The sequence below is a fragment of the Lichenostomus cassidix genome, chromosome 27 (assembly GCF_008360975.1).
Source record: "Lichenostomus cassidix isolate B80296 chromosome 27, HeHo_3.0, whole genome shotgun sequence".
NCBI classification, from domain to species: domain Eukaryota; kingdom Metazoa; phylum Chordata; class Aves; order Passeriformes; family Meliphagidae; genus Lichenostomus; species Lichenostomus cassidix.
The window spans coordinates 5739692-5764701 of NC_139507.1; the positions used below are offsets into that span (position 1 = coordinate 5739692).

General features: G+C 47.0%; 1 protein-coding gene across 4 annotated transcripts in view; it reads right to left on the reverse strand.

Annotated features, from left to right (window-relative positions):
• KANSL1 (KAT8 regulatory NSL complex subunit 1) overlaps positions 1 to 25010 on the reverse strand; it is a 74351-nt gene that overhangs the window by 14385 nt on the left and 34956 nt on the right. For all 4 annotated transcript variants that reach the window (XM_085039935.1, XM_085039939.1, XM_085039938.1 and 1 more), the window contains 2 exons: positions 6056 to 6197; positions 2796 to 2900 (listed from right to left, as the gene is read on the reverse strand). In XM_085039935.1, coding sequence (XP_084896061.1) covers positions 2796 to 2900; positions 6056 to 6197 — 247 coding nt within the window. The remainder of the gene's footprint in view (positions 1 to 2795; positions 2901 to 6055; positions 6198 to 25010) is intronic.

Below are 25010 nucleotides of genomic sequence, written 5' to 3' on the forward strand. Positions count from 1 at the left end.
TGAAAACAACTTTTTGGCAGAGGAAAGTGAGTAAAAATTGAGTTATAGACACTGTGCTCCCCAATCCCTTCTGCCTGAGGTCTGAAACACAAATGCTCTGGCTCTGCAGGAAGCAGCAGGATTGTCACCAAGCCTCCAAGGACACACTGGCTTTGTACCTCCCACCAGTGACACTTCTGCTCTGCACCCTGGTGTGGTCCAGTGTGTCCATACCTCTGGCATTCATAACCTGCAGCCCCATTTGTACAGCCCCTTGTTTTTTGGTGTCAGACATGCTCCTCCCTGGAGCTAAACTTTATTTCTTCCTTCATGCAGCACTTCCTACACTCCTTGCCCTGTCTCTCCCTGGGGTTCCCTCTTTGAGCACACATGGTGGTGATGTGGTTCAAGCAGCAATAAAAAAGGCAAAAGCAGAGGTCTGACACCACACAGATGGTCAGCCAGCCCCCTGCCTAGCCCTGACTCCATCCCAAACCCATTCGGACTGCAGTGATTAAATCTTCCCTGCAAGCACCCCCAACTCAACAAACAACTAAAGCAGGCTGTAGCAGTGCTGGATTAACGGTTTCCAGAAGAGCAGGGACCTGAGTCACCCAGGGAAGAGCAATTTTTAACAACTCAGACAACTTCAGCCTGGGCCTGTTTGAGGAACTTTGCTGGGGATTCTACAGTTCTGCTAAAAGAGCTGTTTCTCCCTGTGGGAGAACAAAGACAGGATGAGACCAACTCTGCCACCCACAGAGACACAGGAGCAAGATCAGATCACACCTGAGACACCAGGTAAACCCAGCACCCCAGCCAGGTGAAGTCAGTGCAGGAGCTGAACGCTGTCCCTCTGTTTTCCAGAGGCTTGGCACAGCTAAGCCTTCACGTGACAGCCAGAGGCAGCCCTGGTGCAGCAGGGTGGATACTCATGACTCATAAGCTCTTTTGAAATTGTTTATTTTCTTCTCCAGAAGGGTCTTAAAACGAGGAACTTCTCCAAGAGCTCACTCCGGCTTGGTGGTTCAAGATAGGACTAGAGGGACTCAGCTGCTTCCTGTGGAGGAGCTGGAAAGCATCGATCCAAGGTGGATTTATCAGGAGCAGCCCAGGCTCACGTTATCACCCCGAGATGGGTGTATCCCAACACAGGAGCAGAGCCAACACCTCCTGCACTCTCGCTCTCACACCAGCTCCTGGTGCACCTCCCGGGGCCCTGCTGTTCTCCAGGGCAGCATCCAACACATCAGCATCACATTCCTGCTCCTGACTGAGCTCTTCTATGCGTTTTGGGTCTAGAAGTCCAGGTCCTTAGGATCCCTGGGACTCTTGGGGGTGTCATAGATTCAGTTGTAGCACATCTGCTGCTGCACATCATGGCAGCAAAGCAGTTGTGTGCAGACAAGTAGTCATGAGCCAACACCAGGAATGTCCCCTTATTCCCAAAAAACTCCAACAAAAGCAGGCAGGTTCAGACCTTCACCTAGATATTGCCCCCTAAGTATTTTGAGTGCAGCCCCTCACTAGACAAGCAATCCAAGGAACCAAAATCAACAGCCAAGTTATGTCTTCAGGGCTTCGTGTTGTTCCCATCTTCAGGCAAAAACATTTATTCACCTACTGAGCTTCCATTTCCCAGCAGGTATTCCCAGGCCTTATTTGCAAAGCCCTTCCCTCCACTGGTGATAGGATTAGCTCCTCCTCGGGATTATCAGCCACATCCCACGTATGAAGCCAATGTATCTGCTGCTCACGCAGGCCAAGGGAGGCACTTGTGAGAGGAGGAGATCCAAGGGAGCTGGGGATGAGACAGGATGGATTCCTCCCTTTGCTCCACATCGCTGATGTGTCTCCTACTCTGCCAGTCCAGGGGAAAAAGCCAAGAAGGTGCCAAAATGATAAGCACCTCTCCAGGAGAGGCCCAAGAGGTCTTCTTCCAGTAAAAGTCCTCAGGCACCACCGGGATGTCTCTGGGTAATCTCTGGCTTGAGCAGATCAAGGCTCTGACTCAACACCCCACCCTAATCAGCAGCCCTAATTAAGCACAAAGCCACAACACTGAATATTGTTCTGTGAACCTCAAGCTGCAGTGATGCTCCATTTCTACCCAGTCGTGGCATCAGGACAGAAAAGCAGGAATGCTGCAGCTTGGGACAGAAAGGCAGGAATGCTGCAGCCCGGCAGCAGAAGTTTGAGCCACTCAGGGACCACCCTTCCCACTCCACCACAACTTCCAAAGCCTCCATTTTAATATGTTGATGTGTCCCCCAGGATCCAAAGCAATCACAGGCACGCTGAACAGTATGATCAAGCCTTTAGTCTGTGCCCTACATTTCTGCATTAAATAATAAATACCTGGCACTCTGCATAGTTTCCAGTGCATCTCACTGCAATCATTAGTGCCCCTTCCAAGGGGGAATGCTCAGGCAGATATTAAATAGCCACATCTTTAGCAGCCTGTGCTAATCATGCTGCTCTCAGTTTGAGGTACTTTTTGGCTGGAGGGAAAGGATTAGTTACAATTTTAAAGCTTCACAAAATGCTAATGCATATTACAAAGGTGCCCCCAGGAACTCTGTTCTAAAAGGGGTTTAAATCCTACTGTTTATTAACCCCAAAATAATACACGAGGGGATGAGCTACAGACCAAGACCAGTGATTCCCACCTGGAATCACAGGGAGGAGCTGCTTCAGGAGGTCAGTCCCATGGTTTGAGCATCCCTCTGCCCCACAGCTTAAGGGATGACCCCTCCCTTCCCAAAACCAGTGCAGGTGAGGCACCTGGACCAGTCAGCCCCACTGCTGGCACTTACCAGCCGGTCAGCCCCAGGCTCCAGCTTCACTTCAGCTCTAACGGGACGGGATGGATCATCTACTGCAGGATCAGGGGGTGACGCTTCACCAAGAACTATCAGCCCCTGGAAGAGAGGGAAGGGAACAAGAATTAACTGCAGATCCTTCGGTCTCGACAGGGAAGCTACACACCATCGTCTCCCCAAACCACAGTGGTGCACAGCAGGCCTTTAATTTCCACTGCAGCTTCCAGCTGTGATGCCAAACCCAATCCCCTGCTGCTGCCTGGGTTTTCCTGACATCTCAGCTGAACTCGGAGAGGGAAGGACAGTGGCTGGAGCCAGATCACATGCCTCCAGCCCATTAACAGCAGACATTTAGCTCCCTCTGGGCTGAAGCACTCCTTGTCCTGCTTCCCACCCTTCCCAGCCTTCCCCTCCTCCCCACGAGCAGCTCCAGGGACTGACATGCAGCCAAGCCAACGGGATTCTGCTGGAGCACAGAGCAGGAAGTGACTGCTTTCATTGCACAAAGTGGAACTTGCCACCACAGCCAAGCAAACGATTTTGAGCGGGTGCCAAAAATCTACAGTCAAACTTGTTACTCTGAGCAGACTTCTCCCCCCCCATGAAATGTTATGCACAAAAATTCAATAAGGAAAGAAAGACATTGCTATAAACTTAGTGGGACAAAGCACAGTGGCTGAGCACTGTTTTATCAGGTTTAACATATGGTGTCCTGTTTCTGTTTTACTCTAAGTGAAGCTTAATCTAAACGCAGCACTGCTTTGCTCTCAGAACGACACAAGGTGAAATAAAATCATTGTAATTATGTATATTCTGAGCTATATTATACAAGGCAGGGCAAAATGTGCAAGGGATTAGGGAGTCGGTGGAACCTACAGGCCACAGAAAACAGTCCAGGACAAAGACAAGCCCCAATGAGCTGTATTTGGTCAAACTGTGAAGGTGCTGCTCAGACCAAGAACAGGCAGATCTGTCACCTGAAAATAATTCTGGATGTTGCACAGTGTCACAGTGTCACAGCAAAGTGAGCCTGGAGGGGAACCCAGACAGGCTGGGTTATCTGGAGAGAGGACAGAGCTAACCAGGCTTGCCCTGAAGTCCACCAAGTCAAGCCCCACGTCACTGGTGTGATGCCATGGGACACACTGAAGTCACCTAGAGTTCCATGGCAGGGAGTCAGAACCAGGTCCCTTCCAACCCAAACCAGCTGGGATGCTGGGATTTTTAAGTGCCTGAAAACAGGGGATTTTACAACCAGCTCTGAGCACACACTCCCTGATTCAGTGTTTTCCTGCACATCTCACCAGGCTCTGACTGAGCTGATCCAAATGTGCCGAGAGCACAATTCCTGCTGAGACACTCAAGCAGCAGTTTACCCTCAAAACACAAGGTTATTTTTGACTGCCTGGTCCTTCCCTTGCTTTGATCTGACACAGCGATGTGTCTTTCTTGAAGGGTACACTGGGATGTAAACTCTAACATAGAAAGGTAATTAACCTAAAAAAGAATGAAATGGAATTTCTTTGAACTTCAGAACTTGTAGAACACTGAATTCCTGCAGAAGCTATGTTTTAACCTCCTTATGGCCAAATAAGCTGGAGTTATGTTGATAGAAAAAACAAGGTGTTTCCAAATTCTTCAACTGTTTCCCTTGTACAGGTTGAAGCCAAATCCATTTCCAACAAGCTCGTGTGTTACTGAAACATGGGGTTGTTTCTCCACTCTCCTACTCTTGTTCCAAGCCCTTTTAAGAATCTTACTCGTTTTTCATTGGTGCAAAAAGAAACTGTTTTACAACCAACCCCGAGCGCAATGACATCAAGATAAGGACAGCTGGGTGCAAGAATAATCTCCAGCAAGTCCTATCAGAGATGGAGTATTTGATACTTGTGGTTCTGTTTTATTCTTCAGACAGAACAGCCACTACCCAAAACATTCAAGATCTGAACTCCCCTGCACCTTAAGCAACATGTTTCATCTTAAATTCATGTACTGGGTTATCACAGTTGAGTTTTGGTTTGAACAAATCAAAGAGGATCATCCTGTTGGCCAGAGCAGGTCCTCGCAGACCTGGAGGCTGCAGCCTTAGATAAAAATACATGGGATGTTTGTAACCATTATCAGGCTATTCCATGAGCCTGTCAAGTTGTCATCATCACCTGGTGAAAGCCCTGAATCTTCCACATCATTATGTGAGTTTTCTCATTTCTTTCATTACTTGACTTCTAGCATATAAATGTTCAGCTATTTTGTATTTTGTACTTACAATCATATTGCACCCATCAGCTTTAAGACAGAAGGAAGATGATTATTCCTGAAGAATCATTCATTTGCCCACTTCCCAGAAGCCTTTTGCCCTAATCTCAGTAATGGAATCTGCTCACAAGCAGTGCTCTTCCACCTACTCATTTAGAGCCCTCACTCAGTCAATTAATCCTGTTTTTCTGCACAGCTGCATCCAAGTACAGTCTCCCTCCCCTGCTTTCTGCCCCCTGGAAGCCTCTCCCCACCACCCCCAGAGCAACACACATCTTGGAAAGGCTTTTGCCAGGCTGAATTCCTGAGGATCTCTCAGTTGATGCAATACTATGAGCCTTCTTGCCACAAACTCCAGACATTCCTCCCTCCAAGGCCTGACATTTAGATGTGCATGCCTGAACAAGTCTCCATAACAATCCCTTCCTCACCCCTTCTCTGCTCTCCCCTATTCTCCCACCATCTGAGAGCAGCTCTTAAAAAAAGAACTCCTTCCACAGAGAAAGGTCAGCACCAAGAAATGATCTTTTTTTATGAAACAGACTCAATTTTAAGCCTGTGATGGATGATAGCATCTGAACTAACTTCCTCCACAGGCCACTCCCTTCCCCACTAAGTCTCAGTTGTTCTTTTCCCCATCTTCAGCTACTCCCAGGAAGACAGAATGAGAAGGTTTCAAAAAAATATCAAATAAAAAGAGAAAAGCTTGAGCAATGGGGAACAGCATCACACATGCAGTGGCACCAGCTCTGCTCAGCACCAAAGGCTGACTTTAATGCAAGGTATTGCTCCCCTCACGTTATCATATTGAACCAGGGACAGGAATTACGCTCAGCCCATGCAAATTGCATTACAATTAGTCACAGTTTTGCAATCTGCTTTGGGAGAGAGCGGGGGAGAAAAAGCATGAGACTTCACATCCGCACTCTCCAGTGTCAGAGAGAGCCATTAGGAGGCAAAGCAGAACCACAGCTACCCAAAGGCATTCTGCTCCTCACCTTATTGGCTCTAATCTGCTTGTAAATGTCCGTTTGCTGCCGGATTCGGTATTCCAGGTCCGAGACGTGGGCTTGAAGCCAATTCCAGCGGCTGACGATGGCAGCACGGTCTGCTGCCCATCTCCACTCTGCCCTTCGCCTCCTGCAAAAACACAGAGGGGAAGTGGGATTATTTTCAGTGTGATTTTAATTACACAGGCCACAAAAATCCAAGGAGAACTGACAGACAGATCAAAAGCTCTGTCCTGGATGGCAGGACTGATACCATCTCAGCACTGCTAATAATTACCAAGGAATTACAGACGTGCTGCAAGGGCCATGTCTCTGCAGAGCAATATTCCAACATCTCCTGGTACCCAGGGACTGAAGTCTTTAGAAAAGGCCTCTGTCATCAGTCCTCAAATCCACCTGACCAGCAGCTCGTACCATGTGGCCACAATTAGACCTCAGGGACAAGTTTCATAACCAACACTGCCGGGGTTTAAGAGTAAAACCACTGCTTGGAGAGGACCAGTGGGGCCAACCTTGCACACACTGCTCCCCTGCAAGGAGGTGCTGCAAAGGACAGCAGGTAGCAGCAAACCTGACTTCTGCATCTGATGGATGGACCGAGCAAATAAAGAAGCCAGGAAATAACATGAGGGTATCATCAAAACACCCTCAATCCCTACTGCTGCACTCCAGGGCAGAAAGAAGACAAAGGTGGTAAGCAATGGATAAATCCATGGCTCCAACTCTCCACATTAAAAGCCACAGTATCATAAGAACATACCCTAAGCATCCTGATTCCTGTGGATAAATATTAAGGCTGCCCAGAAAGGAGGAAAACCCTGACATGGAGTGGAAACAAAGCATCAGCAGAAAGTGCTGACAAATCCAGTGTCGCTGCACAAAGCCTTTGCCACATCTGGATGCTCAGCAATTAAGAAATTAATCACAAAGTAATTCCCTTTGCCCACCTCCCCCTCCTTCTGTGCAGCAATTCTGAACCAGCCAGAGCACGTGGGGCAGGGGAGCCACAGCATTGTCCAGATGTTTCTTCCAAAATCAAACCAGAAAGTCTTCTGCTGACATTAACCCATTTCAGAGCTGAAACCTGCCTGCTGGAACACTGACCTGTGCTGTTAAATACAGCTCATTCTTTTGCTCAGATTACACAGAAATCGAGATTAAATATGAAAAAAATAGTTTTAAACCCATTTACTTTTCTAAGTGACACGGCAGCACAAGCAGCAGCAGACCTGCTCCTCACCTTAAAATCAGGACACATCCTACCCCAGAAAAACCCACTGGATTTGAACCAAAAATAACCCAAGAAAGCGAAACACAGTAATGTACACTTCATCCTCTGACACCTTGCGGCAGCGGTGGAGGAGGGGAGGAACAGAATGATGGCTCAGCCACACTTTCCAAAACAGCACGGAGCGTAGTGTGTCTCTATATTTAGAACTGAGCCTTTCCCAGTCCGGTCCCACCCTTCCCTGCGAGGTGCTGGCAGCAACATCATGGGATGGATGTTCCCCTCATAGGGATCAGCTCTGGGATAAGCACCCATGGATATTCCTCAGCTTTAATGGCTTCATTGGCATTTTGTGAAAATGATTATTTTCTTGTCCAGCACTAGAAGGAGCAACCATGCACACAGCACAGAGAGTGTGATGTCCTGCCATGACCACTGGGGATCTGAAACCTCCACTGCTCCGGGGGAGAGGGAAACCCAATCCTTTCTTTGTAAACCTGAACAGAGTCTACAAGGATGATGGAGAGGGACTTTTTACAAGGGCATGGAGTGACAGGACAATGGGGAATGGCTTCAAACTGATAGAGGGAAGGGTTAGATTGGATATTGGGAAGAAATTCCTCCCTCCCAGGGACACCTTCCACTATCCCAGGCTGCTCCAAGCCCTGTCCAGCCTGGCTTTGGACACTTGCAGGGATCCAGAGGCACCCAGAGCTTCTCTGGGCAACCTGTGCCAGGGCCTCACCACCCTCTCAGGGAAGGATTTCTTCCCAATATCCAATCTCAATCTCAGCTTCAAGTCCCTCAGTCAGCCCATCTGCCCACCAGTCCACGCTGCTTTCTGCTGAGTCCATGCAGCTGAATTCCAACCAGGCAGACAGAGACAGCCCCAACAAACTGAGGGAATTAGAGATTAGCAGACTTATTTTTCACCAGGAGACTGCCCTACTAAAGGCCCAGCTGCAAAGTGAGCAGAGCAGATCCACCAGCTGCTGCTAGACCATCCTGGTAATGACACAGAGCAGCACACAAAAATGCAGCTAGAACTCATTTCAGATTGGAAAGTTACAGGCTGAAGGAGAACTACATTATCAGAACCACTTCTGGGAGTCAGCAGAATGAATGAGAAACAGCCACCGGGGTCTGGAGGGAGATTGTTTCTGCCACTCCAAGCACTTGAGCAAACCCAAACCATCTTGATGTTAAATGAGGAATAACAGGTCACGCTGGAAGAAACAGTCAATGCCAGAAGAGAGAAACACCACACAGAAACACTGAGAAACTCTGCAGGCAGCCAAGCATGCTGAGAGCTGGAACAGCCATGGGAGGGATTCACTGGGAAGCACAGAATGCCTTTGGCAGTGATGCCAGCAGGGCCCAGCCCAGGGCACCCGGGGGCTCCGAGAGCCTCGGACAGTCATAGATTACTGCCACAACGTGAGACAATAAGCTCCAGCTTTCCAGGCACTTTCCATATGGTCCCCCTCCTCCACTCCGTCCTGGCATATTCCCAGGGGCTTTGCTGTCCCCTGGAATGCAGTCACCTTCCAGTGCAGAGGCCACGCTGTATTTACTCTCCTCTTTCCTACATAGCTTTGGATGGAAAAAATCACCAAAGAATGGTTCAAACCCTGGGTTTTGAGACCTTCCCTCCAAAGACACACAGCTCAGCCTCCCTCACCTTCCAGAGGCAAACTGGGAAGCTGCTAGCCCCTTCCACGGAGGAGCCTCACCGTGGCATTAGGACAGAGCCCAGGAGGTACAGATGGGTCCTTTCTCCAATAAGACAACCAGCATCTCCCACTGAGTGAGGCTGCAGCACTGGGAGCTGGGGATGGGACTGGATGAGCCTTAAGGTCCTTTCTGCCCAAGCCATCCCAGGATTCTGTGACTCTATGACACACCCATGTGTTCTGTTCACACAGGCAATTCTAAGCATTATCCTCAAGCAATATAAAAATGCATTTTTTTAAAATCGCTCTAGTTATCTTTAACTGTGCCTCACCAAAGAGAGACATTTGAACCCAATTCAGCTGCTGTTTTCCACTTTGCTCCTGTCCCTGTATATCCTTCATATTCATCCTTCAGCTCACCAAGTTTTTATCCTTTTTTTATTATTATTGTTTTGCCAGATCAGTATGTAGAGCAAGAGTTAAAGCTCTGCCAAACCCACTCTCATGACGACTCTGAGGGAGGAAGAGAAAACCCCACAAGGCTCGAGAACAATCTCATTAGCTGATCGTAACATTTCTGCCTGCAAAGAAGCCAAAGTGAACAATTTGTTCAGCTGAATTACCCGCCCCCACCCCTGGACAGAACCATCAGCTTTGAAGGGCTCTTCTATTCCCAGCATGTGCTCAGCACTCCGCTAAATCTCCTTCCAGCCTCCCCTCAGCTCATTCATTCCCGTATTCACACAAACCCAGAACCTCCAGAGGCTGCGAGTAAAGACTTATTTCCACTGAAAAACCCCCACTGCTCAGGGAAAACTTGGGAGCACAAATCCTAAAGCATGAACAGGGCTAAGCCAAGCTCCTGCCCAAGACAGAGGCCAGTGCTGGCCAGCAGCCAGTAGCCCAGGGACCAGCATGATCTGCATTCCAACACAGCTCATCCCAACTGCCCTCCTTCTGGTGAAGGGGAGCCATCCAAACCACCCACCAATAACCAGCACCCAGATGAGGGAATGAAAGGGTTGGTTTGGCAGCTTTAGTTCATTTCTGTGAAAGAAAAAACAAAAAAACAAAAAGACAAAAAAAAAAAAGGAAAAGAAGAAAAAAAAAATTGTCCCAGGGCAGCTGTGAAAAGATGCCTGAACTCCTGCACGGGAATCATGGCACGACCAGAAATCACAGCCTGTGGCAACTCAGCAGATTCCAAATTTCCATTCCACCACTTGCAGCAACAGTGTCCAGCCCATGGCCCAGCAGCGGCACAGAGATGCATGTCCCAACAGCCCTTCATCCCGAGGGAATAGTCCAAACTGCAGTTCATCCCATGTATTCTCCCCACTCTCCCCTCTTGCTGCTGCAGCCAAAGCTTTGCCCCAGGCCACTCTCTGCTGGCAGTCTCTCTCTCTGAAATATCCCCAAATCCCTCCCTGGTGGAAGGTAAATGCAGCCTAAGGATCCAAGGAAACCCTTGGATGAGTACAAAATGCATTTCTCAAACAGACTTACAGATGAGGAAACAAAAGAGGAAAATGAAAAATACCAAAGTGAAACAACTGCCAAGGTGGGGAGACAGGGGCCCCCCAACCTTATTATGGCCCAGAAAAACCCAAACCTACCAAGCCACTTTCAGCCCATCCTCCCATTCACACAGTTTACTGTGACTCACAAGTTTAACTACTTCAGAAGCTGCATAATGAAAATACACTGGAATCTACTCTTTGAGAAAGTTTCCCCCTGAGTAAAAAGTCGGGGGATTATTTATGTTGTTGAACATCATCCTCATAATCATCTCCACACCTCAGGGTCAGGCTTATCTTCACAAGACTTAAATGTCTGGCATGCAAGTGCTTTCACAAAGTATTCTCAGAAAAGAAAGTAAAACCAAGCCACCCTACTCAATTACCCTTCTTCCTTGAACTACCCTCAAGACCATGCTGGACGGGCTCTGAGTGGCCTGGGATAGTGGAAGGTATCCCAGCCCATGGCAAGCGGTTGGAACTGCATGATCTTTGAGATCAACTTCCAACCCAAACCATTCCATGATTCTATGTTTCCCTTAAACATAATGTTTTGAAAAATAGTATATGCCACTTAGAGGAATCCCAGTAAGTGGGCAGGCAATAAGCCAGCAAATTCTATGGAGACACACAGACACATGGAGCAAAAAAGCTCTACTCGATTTCTCACCAGTAAACTAAAAGTCACCGTTTAATTTACCTCCTGTTTTGAGCTCAGAGCAACACTGCTGGCTGTGAATCACCACCCCCAACACCTGCAGGAACTGAGACATCAGTCCTCATTCCCTGTGCCACACTCGGGGTCTGGGCATGCTGCAGGAAAGGAGTAAAGGTCCCATATCAGAGCAGTTCCAGAGCACTGTCCAAGATTGGACTACATGGTCTTGCAGGTCTTTTGCAGCTGAAATGAATCCATGATTCTGTGAAGATGAAACTCCACAGCCCCAGGTGCTACACGAGGCTGGTGTGCTGTGACACAGCATCTCATCCCGATTAAAGCCCCAGGCTCTGCATCCTGCCATGGAGCACAGCAGGGTGACTCACTGGGATGCTGAGTCACTGCCCTGCCCGTGCTGGCCTTTCCCAGCCCATCCACAGTCCCAACGAACCTTGACAAGATCACACAGAAGCTCCCACCAAAGGCTGGAAATGGGAGAATGGTGTCTCACAAGTACTTTCGTGCTGTTTCAACTCCATCCTTACACCATGACATTTATGCACTGCCCCAAGCATTTACTCAGCTGACACTCTGAAAAACAGCCATTCCCAGCTCTAGCTGCTCTCAAGCCCTTAGCAGCGACAATTGTTCCGTGACAATAGCCAAAATTTTGGATTTTATTCTTTCAGCTATGCCAGTGCAAGTACTTTGGGCCATGTCTGAACCCTGCTTGGCACCCATGGACAAGGGGTGGGGAGAGAAGGGGAAGGTGGGAGAGCAAGCTGGGGGACAGAAGGTGGGATCAGAAGAGTATGGTCACCACAAGCTGCCTGTTACACCAGAAAAACCAACTCTCCAGAGGTGCAGTAGAGCAGTCAGCTGAAAAATACCATGTTCCAAGAGAATTTATTGGACCCATTTTTCAGTATAGTTCTCCACACGCTCATGGACACCAAGGCAGACAGAATGGAATGGAAATTTTGCTCTTCATTTTTTTCTCCTGTTCACATTAAAGAAAAAAAGTTGGGATCTCACCAAGAGATTTGTAACTTTCTTCTGGCAAACTCAAGAGCTGAGGACCAGTGACTCCTGTTCACTAGGAGGATACAGTAAGGGGTTTGACATCTTCACTAACACATCATAAGCACAACCAGCAACAACCACAAGCCGTTTTCTTGAATATTGCAACTGTATCCTAAAGCTCTGCTTGCTGCCAAAGCAAAACACCAGAAGAGCAAACCAGCCATTTCCCAGCTCCTGGTCTCCCTTCAGCACCATGAGATCACCTCACACTTGGCAGCACAGCACGATGTGACTTTCTGGATTGCTGGAAAACAAGCTTCCCTGAAAATAATGCAGTTAAAACATCAAAGAAGAGAAGGAAGGGGGTGTTCAGCGTTCTAAGTTCTTCAAACAAAACTGAGTGCACAACAGAGAGGAGACAATCACGGCACAGAGTAAACTGTTTGAAAAGTTATTACACTTGTTCCACAGCAAAACCCTTTGTATGTGTGCAAATAGAGGAGCTTGGTGTCCAAGTGGGGGAGCGCTCGCTGCAGCCCATTAGTGCCACAGTCCCTGGGGAAACAAGAATAGAGACTATGCAAATCAGGATCCATTGTTAAAAGGGAAAATTTATTTCACATTCCTGAGCAGCAGTGTTCCTGGAGCATAACAATTGGGAGAGGCCCTTCTGCTGAGTACGGCACATTTTTATGCTCCACAGTAAATCAATATTCCATAATACAGAAACGACGTGAAATTATTGCCAGGGTGAGGATGGCAGCTTCGAGCATTGGTGAGCAACACTAACACAACACTGTGTCAGAACAGGACGTATTTGGGACATGTTTCCATTGTTCAGGAGAGTTACTGAAGGCAGTTTTTATGGAATGATTCTCCAGGATGTTTAAACCTTCCAGCTTTGGCACCAACAAAGATATTTCCTGACTGTCCTGCCCACAACTTGATCTAAACAAGTGCCACTGCATTTGTCTCAGTGTCCCAAATCTTCCCCACTTGGGCAGCACAAGCAAAACAATCTCGCAATGAGATATCAAAGAAAAATGTGGGGTTAATCTCGAAGCAAAGAACTCGTCCTGGGAAGAGGGGAATTGACTATTCTTTCAGTATTTACCAAATTTCCCAACAAGGGAGCTCACTACACGCTGACATGGGATGCAGAAACTTGTTTTCAACTCAGCCACATCTGATCACTGTCACTCCAGGATGGAAGTGAGCAGGGCAACAAATAAAACCTGCTTTCATTTTCCTCTTAGTTTATCTCCCAAGAGATAGAGCCTTCCTCTTCGCCCCCACCCACTGCACCCAGTAAGCACCGACAGAGAGGAGTGAGCAGCACTGGATACTCCCATCTTTCCAGGGATGAAAAGGCAGCTTCAGTCTCTTCAATTCTCATTATGCAGCCGTTAAGACCTGAGGTCAAAGGGTGTTTTGTCATGGCTCATGGGGAGCAGGGGGGCTTTTGTTTAACTCCACAGGTTCTGCAGCCCAAGATCAAAATGAAACTTCAGGATAAGTGATTACACTGAAACAGGCTCAGCTCGAGGCCTGGGAAATTTCTGCACTGCTGGGATGACCTCACCCTCCTTATCTGCTCTTTCATGTCCTGGGAGGAAGAGGAGAGAGCTTTGCAAACACGTCTCCAAATGCAGAATTCCAACACGAAGTTTATGTTCCTGAACACGGCTCTGAGGTCACAAAATTACACTGCTCTGTACCTGGAACACAAAAGCTCTAAACCTTCCTCACAAAAGTCTCCTAAAAAGTTTTTTTTTCAGTTTTTCTCACAGCCCATTAGAGCAAGGAGGAATTTAAGCTCAAAGGTGGCAGTCAAAGAGCTTTTGACTCCCCATCGCTGGCAGTGTCCAAGGCTTGGAGCAACCTGGTCTAGTGAAGGTGTCTCTGCCCATGGCAGGGGGGTGGGACTGGATGAGCTTTAAGGGTCCTTTCAACCTAAACCATTCTATGATTCTAAAAAATACATTTGTTTGGACAACACAGTGACACCAGGACAAACCAGGTAGAAGCCAAGGAACACTGACAGTGGAAGCAGAAGTTCTCAGCAGTGCCAAACTCTGGGCTGGGCTCAGAGTAAGAGAGAACTAATACTGGATTTTACATAACACTGAAGCAGCAGAGGCAGCACTGATGCAGAAGTGCACCAGGGGTATGAATTCACCCAGCAGGTGCAGTCCAAAGGCTCCCTGCCTTCCAGGGGAACAGCACTCTTGCTTCCCAGCTCTCGGGAGGGCACTAGGAGCAATCCCAGCTCAGCCCCATTCACTCAGGGGCTTGCCCTGATTTCCAAGCCTTCAATCCCAGTTGCTTCAGAGTTGTAGGAAAAATGAAAATTTCTTTTTATTTTTTGGCTTGAAGCATGGGGAGGTCATCCCTGTTCAAAGTAACAGGAACACCAAGTCTTTTAGGGAAAGAACAGCCACTGGATGTAGATATTCCCTCTGTGGTGCTGTGCTTGGCTCTTCTGCAGCCCTCCTAGCACACATCGCTACCAGGCCTCTCCCAATGCAGTTCCCAGCAAAGATCACCTCTTTATCTAAACCAGAGTGAGGATAAAGCTACACATCAATATTAAATCTGAAGGTCATTTAGTCAAGGGAAGGGGCAGCCCTGCTATTTCTGGCATCGATCCAAGCAAAGTTTCCTCTCTCAACCCAAAGAGCTCTTCCAGTTAACACAGAAATAACACATCTCTGGCCTCCAAGCCCTTTATCTAAGAAATGGGATAAAATAATCCTGGCTGAAGGACTGCTGTATAGTACAGGAGCATGGAAAAAGTCGAGAGAGAAATGGAAAGGGAAAGGGACAACAACAGGAGACTGCTGTGAGTCACGCTATGCCTGGTTTTGCCTGGAGCCAGAGAAACACGGCAGAAAGGGGTCATGGAGCAGCACGGGCAGGGAGAAGGGCAGCTGCTTCCAGCGCCTTAACTGTGGGCAGGCAGCACCAGAGGCAGCAGATCAGAAGGTATAAATTATGGAATTAGCAATTGTGTTCCACAGCAAAGATGCAGAAAGGTTTCATGGCACTGGATCAAATCTGAGACTGAGATCCCTGTGGATGCAGGGGAAGCTGATGGTTTGGGGTAGGTAAACTGGGGGCACAAGAGGAAGGAGCTCTGGGCAGAGCTGTCCTGGGGGTGGCTGAGGATGGTCAAAATAAGGCTGTGAAAATCTAGTTGTATTTCCACGAGGAGAAAGGCACAATCTGCATTGTTCAGCCACGTGAAACCCCTTTTATCAGTGACACTCTGGCACACAAAGGACTGAAGAAACACTGGATTTGAACATCACATGGGAGACACAAAAGAGCATCTCTGCTTTCCAAGAAAGGGCTGAGCTCTGACCAGGTCGGAGAATCTTCCAGAAGAGCAACTCTGGCCACTAATGAATGCCACTAATGAAGGGTTTTCAGGGAGCTTCCCATCTCATCTGCATTCAACCACCGACACATCATGTCACTTCCCTCCACTCCTCATCACAGCTTTGGCACCAACGGATGTCTGTCAACACCCGTGAATTTCTCGGGCATTCCTGGCTCCTTTATCAAGTTTTCCATCATTTAATCAATCTCATTTAATGAATCTGCAAATCACTCTGCATGGTCCCACAGAGCACAGTTTAAGAGCCCTATTTCAGCCCTCACTATATTCTGAATGTGTTTGCCAGAAACAATTTTAAATCCCAGCAATTTCTGGACAGTAGAACACACGGCAGAGGTGGCACATGCTGGAGCTGAACAACAACTCTGGATGATCTAGGAAATTATGGAGACACAAAGGAGCTAACTTTCCACTTGGCAACTCGTCTGAGGGCTGCAAGCGAGTCCTGTCGGTCACATCCTCCCCTCCACCCTGGCAGGGGCTCTGCTCTGCCCTTTGGGACAAGGACCAAACACCCTCAGCAGAAGTGGCTGGGAGAGGAAAAGGGGAGTACAGCTCCTGCCAGAGCTCCACCTGTGCCCTGCTCCAGTCCCATGCTGCCAAACCATCCTTCAGCACAACTCAATGCACTGTAAAACAAGGACCTCCCCCAAACATAGTTTTAGCCACAGGAGGCCTCTGCTACTCACTGTGGGCTGACAAAGGCCTTAATGTTTAAACTTACAGATCTTCTATTTACTTTGCTGAAAAAGAGCATGGGGTAATTCAAACCCTGAGAGCACGCAAGCGTTGGAGGGGGGAGGAAACGGGATCTGGATAAGCCTGCAGAGCTGAGGTGGCCAATGCTCCAAACTGGATGTTAGGATTTGTCATGAACCATCCGAACTGCAAATCGTGTTTGCTGCATGAGACCCTGCGAGAGCCTGAGGACAACCCCACCAGTGCCACCTCCTCATGGACTCCTACAACGAACAGTTTACACGAGGACTTCGGATGATGAACTCTGCAGAGTCCAAATACAGTCACACGAGTGCAGCTGCATTTTCTCCTACAGGGCCAAAAGGCACCAGCCCACAAGAGAGGCAGAACACATGGACTATCACTGAGAGCAGAGTAGTTATGGGATTAGCTCCAGGTGAAGAACAAACAAAAAAGGAAGAAGAGCAAGAAGCTGATAGTAGATGTTTGTGTATCTGTGGTGGGAATCTGATACTTATTCACTGCACCACACAGAAGACCTTCCCTCAGGGAATAGGACACTGCCACTGTAGAATCCCAGCTGAGGAATCTCATCCATCTTCTGCAACGTGGCAGAGCAGTGGGGGAGAAACAATAAAGTGTAACAGTTTAAAAGGCTCAAAGCTGAGCCCCCAGTCCCAAATCTGCTAGTTCCGTGCTCCATCACAGATTTGCCATTTGATCCTGGCCGTGGTACTTGACATCTTTTTCTCATCTATTACATGGCCAGAGGAGTTCTGGCTCACAGTCAAGAGGAGCTGTTATCTGTGGGGTATTTATTGTCCCAGGCACAAGATCACTTTTGAGTGGAATGGTTTTAGCATCACAGAAGACATTCCACTGTAACCATCAATTTATTACCTTCTCTCTTTTAATTAATTAAACACTTGCCAAAAACGCTCCCCCTCTTCAGGCCCACACTCCCTCCCAAGCACAGGGGAGGTGGGTGAAGAAAAGCAGAACAAAAGGGGGGTTTTCACCTTGTGGCATCTCTGATCCTACAGCTGCCCTCCCCCCCACTGCCAGCTCTTCTGGAGCAAAATACGTGTCACAGATACACACAAATTTAGGAGTGACTATATAGACTTCCTTTAACTTATTGAGATTAAAAGCAAAGGGTCAGCTGCAGGTTAACAATCCACTGATGTAGTAACTCTGTTGTTTGGGCTTTTTATTAGTTCAGCTACATGAGGCATCTTCAATGAGAATTTGGGGAGCAGGACTGTGCAGCTATTCCTACGCCACAACTGTTACACACTCTTGGATGCTTCCTCCTTCTCTCCCTGCAGCTCAGGTTCTTCCCAGAGACACTTTGGCTATTCCCTAAAGCTGGGGAAAGGACATGCTGTGTTCAGCAATTCTTTTTGTCCCTTCGTGCTCCATTTTCTTTCCTCAATGTCTCAAAAAAAAAAAAAAAAGAAAAAAACCCCACAAACAAAACTCAAAAAGCCACAGCTGTTTCTCCCCTTTAGTAATCCTGAATATATTTATTATCATGTCTGACCTACAAAAGAAAACATGACCGGATCTACAGCAGCCTGCATCAAGGGTTATTTTGCCTTTTTGTTACTTTGTTTTTCTCAATCCACCCTTCCCCCAAAGCTCTGATTTAGCAGCATCCAAGACTGGACAAACACTTTCAAAGGAAGTGGCAAAATTTCCTAGATGTATTTGCTGAGAAAGCTCCTATCCAGAGGGGGCAGGGAAATCCAGGAAGTTTTCAAACTCCTGCCATCCCTTCACAGCCACCTCTGCCTATGGAACATTCAATTCTGGGAAAAATAAATGAGGCTGGACAGGAGCAACCTGGTCTAGTGGAAGGTGTCTCTGCCATGGCAGGGGGTGGAAAGGGATGATCTTTAGGGTCCCTTCCAACCCAAAGCATTCTGTGATTTTATGATTATTTGGAACTGAATGTATGTAAATGTGCCAACAGAGATCCTCAATCTCAGATCCATCACCAGCAGGACAGATCCATTCCCACTGTGCAGGCAGGAAACCAAAAAGGAGCAGCCTTATCAGTACTGCTGTGTCCTCCTCCCTCTCCCTGTTTTATTTTTTCTTTGCTATCTCAAGCAGAAAAGTGAGGACAATAAAATACCTTTTCCAGAACAAATCCAGCCCTAATGCTTTGTTCCCAGTGTGTACGGCACAGTCCAGCTCCAATTATATTAAGGTGTTTCCAACCATTTTTAAAAGGCATAAAAATATCTCCAACTCAGAGCATTCCCTCCCTGCCAGATGAGCTGCCAGGTGGGACATGAGGTCCTGGACTGGAACATGCCAAGTTATTAAGCTCCTTCTTTACTTTGAACAGTACTACAGGGAGATTTGGAGGATTGTTGGCAATTTTACCATTTTTTTCTGGAATATGTAATGAAGAGGAAGAAATGGCCTTAAGAAGAGCATGTTTAGATTGCATATTAGGAAGAAATCCCTTCCTCTCAGGGTGGGGAGGCCCTGGCACAGGCTGCACAGAGAAGCTGTGGCTGTGCCATCCCTGGAAGTGTCCCAGGCCAGGTTGGAGAGGGCTTGGAGCACCCTAGGAGAGTGGAAGGTGTCTCTGCCCATGGCAGGGGGTGGAATGAGATGAGCTTTAAGGTCCTTCCAATCCAAACCATTCGATGATCCTACAAAAGGAAGCTCACCCACGCTGGTTGCTCCCACAGTGGTGTCTCATCCCCTGTGTGCCAACAGCAATCCTACTGCTTCCAGTTTGCTGTTGGGCTGAGTTTGAGACCAGCTGCAGCAAATCCAAGCTTTAATCCTTCCACATGAGAAAGGAGAGAACCACAATGGCAGGAGCTGAGAGGCTGCTGCTGCCCCTCGACAGGTGTGTGGACTCAGGACCTGGACTGGTGACAGAGCCTCAATGCGTCCCTTCATGCCCAGCAGTTCTGCTACAATGAAATCACTGTCCAAAGCCTCAGAAATAAAGTTCCTCTTTGTGAGAGTTGAACTCTGACAAGAGCTGCAACCCAAACCCGACTCCACCTCCTGCCAGGACTCAGACAAATCCCAGCCTCCCAGGTTTATGCTGCTGCCGTGTCCTGCCTTGTCATGACCAGAAAATTCTCTGCGCAGCCCCGGGTTGAAACCACCATGTAAATTTAGGACAAGACCAGAGACACACACCAAATCCAATGGGTTGGAGCTCACAAACTGAAAAAAGGGGAAGAGGAAGTAAGTCTGGTCACAATTCCAACACTCTTCTGCAGCCATTGCAAAAGGGGTTGTGCAAACATATTTCATAAATAGGTCAGAGAAATGAGAAAGCAGATGACAGACAGATGGCACAGCGAAAGGAGACAAGGAGGAAGAAGCAGGCAAGAACATCTGAGCCAAGACAGAAGCATCCAAAGAATTCTTCAATGAAATCCCAGTTTGATTAAACAGCTCCATGCTCCAAACTTTACAAGACGTAAAACACAAATGAAAAGCCCGTTTTATTTTGGACAAGGACCCCCAGATGTGGAAATCACATCTCCAAGCACCAGATGCTGTTGACCTTCCAGCACCTCAAATTCAGGTCATTCCTGGGACTGGAGCCAAAGTGCATTGGTAGTTAGGGTCTAAAGGACAGCATGAATTTAGGGCAATCTTAGCAAAACTCCCACTGGCATCAACACAACCTTTGTGCAAACTTTACAAGACAATAATCACCTGTGTGTGTTGAAGGAAATTACTGTACCAGAACATTTAGGGATCCATCAGAAAAGAGGAAGGCCTCAGACTTCATCTCATCTGCTGACATATCCCCAGTTGAATCACAGAATCCCAGAACAGTTTGGGTTGGAAGCACCTTAAAGCTCATCCAGTTCCAACCCTGCCATGGCAGGGACACCTTCCACTGTCCCAGGCTGCTCCAAGCCCTGTCCAGCCTGGCCTTGGACACTGCCAGGGATCCAGGGGCAGCCACAGCTTCTCTGGCCAAGACACAATAAATCCCTCTCAAGGTAGAACTGGACATGTCAGAACTGCAACACACTTCAATATTTTCTGTACACATTAAGTTTCTCCAAGTCTGAAGCTCAATGTATGTAAGAAAAAATGCATTTAAATGCTTAAAGATAGCTCTTTTTGAAAACATCTTTGGTACTCGATAGGTTCTTGACCAAGCATGGTTCTCACCCACAGAGCACACAAACCACATCACAGATGATGAGCAACTGAAAGGACAGATCAAGAACAGGAGGCATTTTGAGTAGTTTCTGCAAAACAAAAATCTAAATAAACCTTGATTGAAGGAACAAAAAGTAGTGAGACACATCACTGACAGCAAGATGGCTCATTGGTACTGACAGCAAAGGAAAGCATGAAAACACACTCAACACTTCTGACCGTATTTAGCAGACACGAAAGAATATAGGGCAGAATTACAGTATTGGGATTTATGGGGTTTTTAAAAGACTGAGAGAAAAATGTGTTTGGATCATTGAGGAAAAGCACTGTTGGAATCAGACCCCTATGAAGCCTTTAAAAAAGAAGGGAGGGGTGGTAAATGATCCATCAACAAGCCAGAAAATTTTAAGTAAATGTAAGTAAATTTTAAGTAAATGACAACAGATTATAAAAAGCCATCACATCTCCTGCTCAAATCTGAGCTCTCTTCAGATGGCAAGAGGCAACAAGATCACATCCACAAGTACTTGTATTTGCTCCATGGATTCCCAGCCCAACAGGCACGGGAGAAAACAAGAATTCATGGCTACAAGATCAACCTAAGAAAGAAAAGAATGGTTTTGAAAATCCACTCCAGGTCAAGCAAACAACATTTCACTCATCTAAATCAGCCTCCACAGTACCATGTTTTGTACCAAAACACCTTTTAAGCAAGAGCTGCTCAGGCAGAGCCAGAAGGTGAATGTGCCCCTCTGAACTGGAAACCCTGCTGGAAGGGGATGTGGAGCTCATGCCTGCTTCACACATTATTTAGAGGACAATAAGGAAACTAATTATGTTTGGAAAGTCACTAGTTATTTATAGCATGACATCAAATGTGTTACCAGGAGAGCTTCAAGCAGGTCAGGGTCACAGTCCTACAGCCACCTGCACAGGGCATCCTAAAATACCTGGGCTGGGTTAGACTTGAAATAAAACTCAGTTCAAACACAGCTAAGTCCTTAAAAGCAACCCTCCAGCAGATGTTTGCTAAAAACCTTAATGGAAACATCATTTAAAGACCTTTATCAGAAGACACAGAGATAAGGGTCATGTAACCTGTGGGTGTCTGATTTATTACAGGTGAGCTGAGCAGGGAGAAATTCAAACACATAATTAGAAAACAGGGAGGTGGAACAGACTCAGAACAAGCACCACTTCTTGCAGCTATTCCTAATAAGCAATCCCAGCTCTTCACCACAGCTCCAGGCAAGTCACCCTCCCAAAGTCGCAGTCAAAACTCAGTGAATCACACACCGAGACAAGAACAAACAATGAAAGTGTCCCAGCTCCGATTCACTGGGGAGTCTGATTACTCAGATTGTCCTGCAGCTAATGGAAAAAGAGACATGGTGTGACAGAGGTGACACAGCCAGACCTGCAAAATCAGTGCTCAGTTTTCCCTCAAGCACACACACAACAACCCATCACAAGCATGTGTCTCCCTTTCTGCTGCTCACACTGTTGACAAAACCCAAAGCCTTTTAAGACATATTTAGTAATAACTGAACCTTTTTTTTTTAAAAGAAAAAATAGGCCTCTATTGATTTCATAGGGCAGGAAAAGAACAGGCTGCATCCATCTTCAGCTGTTACTACAGAAAATGTATGCAGAAACATTACCTAATAATAGCAGATATCTCTACATCTGCTCACCAGTCACTTCAGGTCAGGCTTCACTCAAAGGTACAGACCAAGGGACAAAGGTGAGGGAATGAGGGGGTTAATAAATGTCAAAATTCATCATGCAGAAATTCTGTTCAACCACCTACTATTCCATGATGAAGAGAGCTGACCGTGTTTGTTTTCATCTTTCCATGCCCTCACAAGCTCCTGTAAAACCTGTCCATGTCTCAAGACAAAGTGGGTAAATCCTGGGGCAGTGAAAAAACCTGTGATCGCTCTTTCTGTGTTTCAGTGCTTGTCCTGGATATATCCTTCTTTTATAGGACAACATCTTCCACTTCAAGATTGAGAAACCAAGAAACTGTAATTGCTTCAAAATAGCAAAGAATTCCAGAGTAACTATTCCAGGCTTCACAACGCTGGTGGGAATAAATCCTCAGTGAATATGAGTTCAAAAAGCACCCTGTGCCCTCTTCCTCTTTCAACTCGCTAAAGTAAGACTTAAGAGGAAATCTGCCAAGACACCAAAGAATAAGGCCACCTGTTCTGCTAAGGGAACTAAGGGAAGCAACAATAACCCTCAGCAAAAGCACAAAGATAAAGGTTTTTAAAGCTGCACCACAATCCGAGGGAGCCAGCAATGGTTCTCAAGGATTTAACACCCCGTGATGCATCCTCCTGGGAATGACAGCAGCTCTAAGCTGTCCTCTCCCCCCATGCAGAACAGCAGTAGGGCCTCTGGAGGTCCTGACAGAAGTATTTGCAGAGTAATTTAAATAAAAGGAATTTTAAAATAATAATAATTGGGAAAAAAATTAAGAGAAAAAGCTGTAACTGCCCCATCCCTGCAAGTGCCCAAGGCCAAGCTGGACAGGACTTGGAACAGCCTGGTCTAGTGCAAGGTGTCCCTGCCCATGGCAGAGGGTGGCTCTGGATGAGCTTTGAGGTCCCTGCCAATCCAAACCAATCTGGGATTGTTTGATTCTATAACTGTGTTTCCTTCAACTATTTTGCTCACCAAATTCTGCCCTTTGCCTGATTAAGTAATTACCAGTGGTATGGCAGCAATGGTAGGACAACTCTGTGGTTTCTGGGACATGGGATTATGCCAGAAAAGCACTGGGATCCAGATCCCAGGCAGAGCAAGTGGAAGCAGGAGCTCAGTGCTGCCTCATTTCCCAGCAATGACATCAGCTCCAACCTCCATGGAAATTTAAAACCTCTCACAGGAGGATCGATGTGGTGCTGAGCTCAGAGCAGGAGCTGCCATGTGGTCATTGGGCTTCGGATCACATCAAGTGATTCACATCCAAAAGTGATTTGAGTTTTCCTCCACCACCCAGAGGAATCATCAGTAGCTATTTATAAATATATAACACAAGAGGGATTTATATCACATATGCATTGCATATATACATATACGTAAGATGTATTTTTATGTATCCAACAAGGGGGAATGGCTTTAAGTTGAAGGAGGACAGGTTTGGATTGGATATTGGGAAGCAATCCTTTACTCCAAGGGTGGGGAGGCCCTGGCACAGGGTGCCCAGAGAAGCTGTGGCTGCCCCTGGATCCCTGGAAGCATCCAAGGCCAGGTTGGACAGGGCTTGGAGCAATCTGGGATAGTGGAACCATGGCAGAAGGTGAGACTGGATGAGTTTCTAAGGTCCCTTCCAACCAAAACCATTCTGGGACTCTGTTTTTAGCACTCTTTTGCCAGAGCCTGAGAGCCCAGGACTGGGAGCCTGCACTGAGCTCCGGCTCCATATTTAACACTGAAGACAATGCAGACACAGCCAGTGGCTGTCAGACCTAAAAGAAACCTAAAATGTCACCTAAAAGAAAGTTTAAGGCTTAACTGCCAGGGTAGTTCATGTTTGTGCAGTGCTTTCAAGATGAAAACATTCCGTGTGCTAAGCATTATCATCAAGTCTAAGGAGAGCAGACTTGGCTCTAGGAGAGAGATACTAGAACTACATACACACAAATTAAAACACTTGGATTCTTTCCAGAGCAGATCATTCTGAATTTGTCTTTCTGCTTGTCAGTACACAGCTCCACAAATGTCTGCTTTTTGGAGACACAGGACAGAAATCCACACAGTCAATTTCCTAAAAGCAAATAATATCAAAATCCATTCCTAAATGGCAGAAGATTATCCTCAAAGCAAAGGGGAAAAAAGCAGCTTCACTTTTGTCATGGGATACCCACAGAGCTTGAAAAGTCTCAACTTTATGGCCCATAAAATTTTTCTGACTTTCACAGTGTGACAGCAAACCCTCTCAACAAGAAACTTCAGTCAAGGAAAAGATCTAAAAGGTTCAACCGAAGTATTATATATATACATTAAATATTTGTATAAATATTTATGTGCAGTAAGTTCCAAAACGAGGTCCAGGCAAGAAGCAATCAAAGAAGCTTCCAGGCTTCCACAAAAAGCATGGCAGTCTCATGGAAAGCCACAGCAAGTGGGTTCAACCAAATACCCAGCTCAGGTCTCAGTCCTTGTACCTGAACAAGCCTCTCCATATTGTGCTGGGAGTCTCTGGAACAGAGTTTAGTCTTTAATCAAAGTTTATTTTCCTCTTGCAGAACACTGAGTACTCACATATCAAAAGCCTTGACAAAATTCCTAGGGTTTCACATTTTTCTTACTCCTAATGAAAAACAGCCTGGCTGGAGTTGTGAACATTGTCCTTGTTACTGTGATTTCCAAGTCTCGGGATATGGGATTGCTGCTGTGGTGCCACAGCCCTGGGGAGCATCCTGCCACCAACCAGAGCTGGGCTGCAGGGCTCAGGCTGCAGGGAATGTTGCTGTGGCAGCAGCAGAGCTCAGCCCCACTCCCTGCACAGGGAGCATGGCAAGGAGAGGTTTGCTGACCAATGCTGACCATCTGGAGAAGCGAGGCAGAGGCTGG